The sequence below is a fragment of the Plectropomus leopardus genome, chromosome 10, assembly GCF_008729295.1.
Source record: "Plectropomus leopardus isolate mb chromosome 10, YSFRI_Pleo_2.0, whole genome shotgun sequence".
Classification (NCBI taxonomy): domain Eukaryota; kingdom Metazoa; phylum Chordata; class Actinopteri; order Perciformes; family Serranidae; genus Plectropomus; species Plectropomus leopardus.
Window position 1 is genome coordinate 27,438,769 of NC_056472.1, and position 6,963 is coordinate 27,445,731.

At 38.7% G+C, this 6,963-nt stretch overlaps 1 protein-coding gene across 1 annotated transcript; it reads right to left on the reverse strand.

Annotated features, from left to right (window-relative positions):
• Nucleotides 1-610: 610 nt before the first annotated feature.
• cnga4 (cyclic nucleotide gated channel subunit alpha 4) lies at nucleotides 611-4,904 on the reverse strand. Its single transcript, XM_042494038.1, has 7 exons — nucleotides 4,735-4,904; nucleotides 4,542-4,648; nucleotides 3,073-3,656; nucleotides 2,710-2,955; nucleotides 2,426-2,591; nucleotides 1,495-2,040; nucleotides 611-615 (listed from the first exon to the last, which is right to left on the reverse strand). The coding sequence occupies exons 1-7, from the start codon at nucleotides 4,902-4,904 to the stop codon at nucleotides 611-613; spliced, it is 1,824 nt and encodes a 607-aa protein (XP_042349972.1).
• Between the last annotated feature and the right edge of the window lie 2,059 nt (nucleotides 4,905-6,963).

Consider the following 6,963-nt stretch of genomic DNA (forward strand, 5'->3'; position numbering starts at 1 on the left):
ACCCATCTGTCATAGCCGGAAAATTGTTGTTGAATTTTCAACAGTTCCTTGACACATAATTTGTGACAAACACTTCATCAGAAAAAAAACAAAAAATAAATTTATGTCTATTTGTGCCTTTTTCATCAGTCACTTTATTTTAGGCCTATATGTCTTTTTAAAAAAAAAAAAAAATATATATAATATATATATATATAATATGAAATAACCAACATGCACGGTGGATTTTTTTTCCGGAGTTGGGTACTCTTACTTTAAGTAAATGTTCCTGATTAAATAAGCCAACTTACTTTTTACTCATGAAGCCTAACATTTTCAATGCAGGACTTTTACATGCTATAACAGAATGTTTTCACAGAGTGTGGTATTAGTACTTTTGTGTAAGGATCTGAATACTTCCTCCACCACCGGTAATAAGTAAGATAATATGGTTGTGTTACTCACAGTAATGGAAGAAGTATTCTGATCCTTTACTTAAGTAAACCTACTAAAACAACACTGCGGTACAATAATTTAAGCTACACTCAATAACAAACATATTCAAAGATATGTTTTTCAAGGCTAAAATAGATTTTTTTGTCCATTTCATTAAAAAAAAAATAATCAGCATTCAACCTACAAAAACGTGCATTTGTGTATTAAGTGCAAAAGTGTATTAAATGCTACTCTTAATAAATTACAGATTTTTATACAATGTTCATGAATTTTAACAATCATGTATCTTCTGTAATTAATACAGTAATTCCAATGGTAAAGTTCCACATGCATGCATGTAGGCGGAAACATTTTTTACTGTTTTACTAATTAAATTAAATATGAAATCAAATGTTTAATAAATGAATAAATAAAAAAGTGTATGTATTTTCCATAACTTGTTTCATCCAAAAGACACCTGTAATTTTGTTCTTTTAATTTCTGTTATATGTAATTTATTTACTGTTATGTTCTACTAATATTGCTATTGTTCGATTCTTGGTATATAATATTAATTACTGAATTAAAAACTTAAATACCATCTGACACAGTATCAACATGTTGACACATTTATCAGCTGTGACGGATACAATGCTGCTATCTAGGGGTACAGAGCTGTATTGCAGGACGTTAGCCAATGACATGCTGAGGTTTTCATTATATTTATTAATATAAAACAAACAAAACAAATGCATACAGACAAAAATACACACCCAGATTTATTTTCTATTTATTTTGCCTTTCCATTCATTTTTTTCTGCCCTTCATCTTTCTGTTCCATCTCTTTATTGTCTGAGTCTTCTTCAGCTTTTTCTCTCCCCTCTTCAGATTCTCTCTCTCCACTTTTCTCTTCTTTCCCATCTTCAGGTTCAATCTCAGCTCCATCTCCTTTCCCAGGTCTGTCATCTCCTTTCTCTCTGTTTTTCTCCCCATCGCCTTCTTTTTTCTCTTTCGTATCATCCGTGTCTGTAAGCCCAGATTTATCTCCCTCCACCATCCTCTCCACATCCTCCTTTGTACTTTTGGTGCTCTCTCCATCTCCCTCTTTGGTCACATCGTTACCATCTTCTCCCTGTCCCTGTTTTTTCACCTTTGCATCTGAGTCCCTCTCCTCTTCTCCCTCCGCCTCTTCCCTCTCCAATCCAACCTCCCCTCCCACCCCTTCACCTCTTCCCTGCGCTCTTTCTCCTTCCTCCCTGTCCTCTGGCAGCTGGGTCTCCAGCGCTGCCACCTCCCACTCCAGCTGCACCACCCTGGCCTGCATCTTGCGGTGGCTCGACTCTAACTCCACCATGAGTCGAGCTAGTTTCGTTTGCAGGATTCCCAAGTTGCTCTCCAGCCTGTTTATTTTGGTTTCGACTTTTTCTGTCTCCCACTCCTCTCCCTCCCCGCTATCCTCCAGCATGCCCATCTTGGTGAGGATCTGTCTGCCTTTCTCCTCCAGGTGACGTTTGGCTGCAGGGAACTCCGATAACACGTCCATCAGGTCTTCTTTGGACAAGCTGAATAAGTCAGAGTAGCCAATGCTTCTGATGTTGGCAGTGCGACGGTTTCCTGACTTGTTACCTAAAAGGAAACACGTTGCTTTTAGGTATCTGCTTTGAAGAAAGCAGATATTTCATTTTTAGTTCAATTCCCTGTTGGAAGGTGCTGTCTGTTTGGGAGCATACGACTTATGAGTGTTGGACTATACTGCACGAGTTGTGAGTTTTTAAACAGATGTATGACATTGTTTTTCCGTTGTTAAACACTGACCCTTTTACTTGAATTAATAAAAAAATCTCTCAGTTTTTGGTTTCTTCTTTCCCAGAGGCATATGAGAAAAAGTTTTCTTCACAAATTCAATGTAACACAGGTGAGTAATTGATATACAAATGATAATTTGGGAGGTGAAATGTTTCTTTAATAAATGTTGTATGACCATGTGCAACATAATTGACATCTAACTTACCTTTGATATTGAGGATACTAATTTCCCCAAAGAAATTCGATTCACTCAGTACAGCGAACTGTGTGACCCCGTCATCTGCTACAACTGCAAGTTTCCCTTCTTTGATGATGTACATTTCATGGCCCACATCTCCTTTCCTGCAAACGTACTCTCCTGGACTGAACACCTGCAAAGAGAAAAGGTGTGAGAAACCTTTTTATCCTTAAACAATTCTTTTCTAAAAGCGTCTGTGATGTAAAAGCTAATGTGGCCTGGTCTGGCTGCCACCTCTTTTCCTGCCTGACCTGAGGTGTTAGTTTGAGCACCAGCTCCTCCAGAAGACTTTTCTCACAGCTCTGGAAGATGGTGACTTTGGAGAGAGTGGGGAGGTGAACGCTGACAGCGATCTCCGTCCTCAGGTGTATGGGCAGCTGCTGCAGGATTTCATTCTCTCGCATGATCTTCTTGTTGATGTGAAGATGCTGGTACCAGTTGTCAATGCGCTGTCGAAGCTCCTTGCTAATGTGATGGCTACGCAGGTAAGCCTTCACCTGGAAGAGGAAAAAAGCTATGAAGCCATCCACCATTTCTTTGTCCTGTATGATATATGTCACAGAAACTGTAAAAAAAAAAAAACTAAATTCAAAAACTGAGGTCTTCCAACTTACCAGTTCATGGTTTGGAAAGAAGACATTATCACGGTCTCTTAGGCTTGTAATGACATTTCCAACATTGCCAACAATCGATGCAAACACCAAAACGGCAATGAGCAGGTCTGCAATCATAAACAAATACTCCTCTTCCCTCTTCGGCAGGGGGGTGTCTCCCACTGTGGTGAAAATCTGGGCAGAGAACCAGAAGCAGTAAAAGTACTGACGACGCATGGAGGCAAACTCCGGATTGGTGATGTTGGGGTAAACCCAACGATCACTTCCAAAGCCGATGTAGTTGGACAGTGCAAAGTAGAGACACGCATTCCAGTGGATCAACACAAAGATGTAGATCATGAGCTTTGAGATGCGGAAGGTGTTTGGGTAGGAGGTTCTCGTCTCCATGCGATCCAGAGCCTCGTTCAGCCGTGGCATGCGCAAAAGGCGGTTGATCCTCACCATCGGAGTTTGGATGCCAAAGACAAAGTACAGGAAGTCGGTGGGCAGCAAAGAAACCAAGTCTCTTAAAAAACGTTTGGAGCGCAGGTAGCGCTTCTTCAGCTGATTTAGGTCCCTGATCAGGATGCCCTGATCCAAGTAACCTGGAGAGGGAAGAACACGGTTTAACAAAACCCAGGACACAGTATTTTAGAAGTAATCTGATTTCTTCTATAGGATTGGATTAAATCTTGAAAAAAGGTTGCTCCAAAGACAAAAAGGATTCTTAAATTGAATGACATCACTTCATCCAGTCTTGTTTTGGACTGGAGAAAACTTCAGAATGAGTTTAGAAGTTTTCAGGAGGACTGGGAAACCGTTGATCCATAAAATAAGTATCATCCGGATTCAACAGAATGGTGAAGTCAGGGTGTGAAGTTGTCACATCATTGTAATTAACAGTCTGTTTTTGGCTAGATGCAGGCACATTTTTATTTTAAAAAAATCTTCATACCCACACTATAGACTCAAAGAATAATCATTTTTAGGTTGTGTTTATAAAAAAGTTCGAGTCTATATTGGGCTATTTCGAGTTAGGTCTGGTAGTTTGGAACTAGTTTGAGATTTTTAAGTATATTATATAACTGTTATTATTATATTACTGGACTGTGGTCTGCTCGTTGTAATGCTTCTGTATGACTTTAACATGTTTTTGTCTAGCATTCCTTTATACACCATGTGTTATATTTTATTTTACTTTATTTTATCTTTATCACTTTTTTCTACATCATATTATTACTACTGTTCTGTTATACATGTATGGATGTATATTTCTTGTGCTCTTTTCATCAGACTATGACAGGTAAAGTATGAGTTATGATCCAAAAGTAATACCACCACTAATGATGTATTTATTACTTATAAATATGGACATAAAAAGATTCAAAGTCCAACAAGTACATGAATATCATTGTAAACATCTCCTTTATGTTTTGCGTGTTGTGTACTGTGTGTGATATGCTTTGAATAAACACAAATGTTTAAATTACCTGTGTGAACAGTGATGATCATGTCAGCCATATACATGAGGTCTGCCAGATAGTCCAGTGTGAGCCACACAGGCAGGTAACTCAGGGCAATTGTAGTGAAACATGTCCTGAGAAAATATAACCAAAAAAAAAAGGTCTATGCTCAGAGATGTTATTGCTGTTTTGATATTCATCATGTTCGTTATGTTTGTACCTCAAAATGATGATCACCCAGTTGTAGACGATGGGAAAGATCATGATCTGTAGCCAGACATAATAAAACTGTTCTGCCGGATCAACCACCCACTCTTTCCAGCTGAGAGGGGAAATGATGATGAAGAGAGGGGAGAGGAAGATGATGATGAGGAGATCAGTCATAATCATGATGGTGTGACATGCGGAGAACTGTCACATTATGACTGAGGTTCATCACTCTCGTGACTACATGAATAATACGCTTTATGTCACCAACATCTGTCACAGCATGTTGTCAAAACTAAAAGGGACAGTTCATGCCAAAATCAAAAATACATATTTTTTCTTTTACTTTTAGTACTTTTTATCAATCTAGATTGTTTTGGTGTAAACTCTACAGATAAGAGGGAAAATATGTATTTTGTTTTGGGGGTGAACTGTCCCTTTAAAAGCATATATAAATATATGAAAACACTATAATACAAGGTCATGTGAAACATCTGTCTTAATATAATAAAGATGATTTAAACTTTTTTATCAAGTGATTTTGACGCTTTTATAACAAATCATTGAGATTTTGTGGTAATTATTCATTCATGTTTGTCCATTTTGTCTGTCCCTGCTTGTCTGTAAGGTCTTAAACATCTACCTATACTTTAGAAACTATGATTTCATAGATGCTTTTTAAAAGCCCCTAGATAATCTCTAATTGTGGATAAAATGATTTCTCGTAGAGTACATTAGCTGGATATTCATTTTCTCATCAATGAGGCTTGTTAGTTTCTCACCAATTCAGAAGTTAATAAGTCTGAATAAATGGATAACTGTCCTTACAATAATTACCTAAAATTACTCTTACCAGAAGTCAAATTAACTCCATGTTTATTATCCATTAATTACTTACTTAACTTTTAATTTCAGATCCAGGCTGGTGTTACGTTTCCCTTCATCCTTGACACCCTCGTCTTCTCCTTCTTCCTCAGTCACTTGCTGCCGCCGCTGCCACCTGAGCAGCCTCTGCCATTTGTTACCTCTAATTCTAACATCTTCTGTTTTATCCATCCTCCAAAGAGCAGCCTTAGACTAACACATTTCTCGAGTGAGCATGGCGTTTTCTCCTGATCTTGCTCCCTCCTGCACGAGCGCTGCTCTTTCTTGGATTATGACTTAAATGACCTTGTTGACCTGCATCAGGAGGCAGTACTACGTGGTTCACCTGACAACAGGTCTACCTGAGCACTGCCTGGTGATGCAGGTCTCCATGGAAGAAAACCACAACAGATGTCATGAGTCCTCTGGGAATTCTTCCTTCACCTAGAAAACCAGAGCGGTCTTCCTCTGCACATCCCAGAGGCTGTTTGAGACAACAAACAGTAAGTGACGTGTAGAGCTCAAATGACAGGGAATGCATCACTGTCATTAAACATACACAGTGCAGTGTGTATGTACTTTTAGACACTGGCCCCTCTTGTGGAGTTAGCAGGCTTCCAGGTATGTAAACAATGGCGTGCAGATACCTTAAGTTCTCATTGGTCTTGTGCAAGCGCACTTATGTGAACGACATTAGGTGCTACAGGCTACAACAAGGCTAAAAACAAACATTTTCCTAAACAGCTTGGCACGTCGGGGCTTTAGGACACTTGGACTATTTTGTACGAGCAGTATGGAGACATTTAGTGGTTTTATTATATATAATAAAACTACTAAATGTCTCCGTATATATGTATATGTATTTTAACGTTTAAATCCTGGTCACTATTTGCTTCAATTGTTTGGGAGATAAGTGCAACGCTTTTTCCCCTTGAATCTCCGGCAGTGTTTTGAGCACTGTAAAACTTCACCCGACTTTCCATCAACATGAGGGTGAGTGAATAATGACTAAATTTTCATTTTTGGGTAAACTATCCCTTTAACGGAGTCTGCTCCAGCTTTTTATGAGGTTGGTTAAGCCAACATATGATGAGCAAAGTCATATGGATGAGAACTCCACAGCTACTGGTGATGTCATTGTCAGCATCTATCACCATGACAACTGATGAAGAAATGAGACATGGTCAAAACTTGCAGGTAAAGCTTGTTCAATGACTTTAAAATGTCTTGAGTTCAGTTGTTGTAGTCAAACTGTTGTTTCCGAGATCCAGACTGATGCTCTGTCATCTTGAGTCGCTTTAAGGTCTGATTTCCTCATTTTACGTCTATTTCTCGTGCACTAACGGCCAAAACAGAGCCGTTGGTACACAGCGCGTAT

Bases quoted from the DNA above. Each gene is read 5' to 3' on its own strand.
- cnga4 (XM_042494038.1), bottom strand. From the start codon at position 4,904: ATGATTATGACTGATCTCCTCATCATCATCTTCCTCTCCCCTCTCTTC. The intron at 3,657-4,541 runs GTAATTTAAACA...TTCCCTCTCCAG, and splicing joins GATCATCACTGTTCACACAG to GTTACTTGGATCAGGGCATC. The intron at 2,041-2,425 runs GTAAGTTAGATG...GTTTCCTTTTAG, and splicing joins TAGTATCCTCAATATCAAAG to GTAACAAGTCAGGAAACCGT.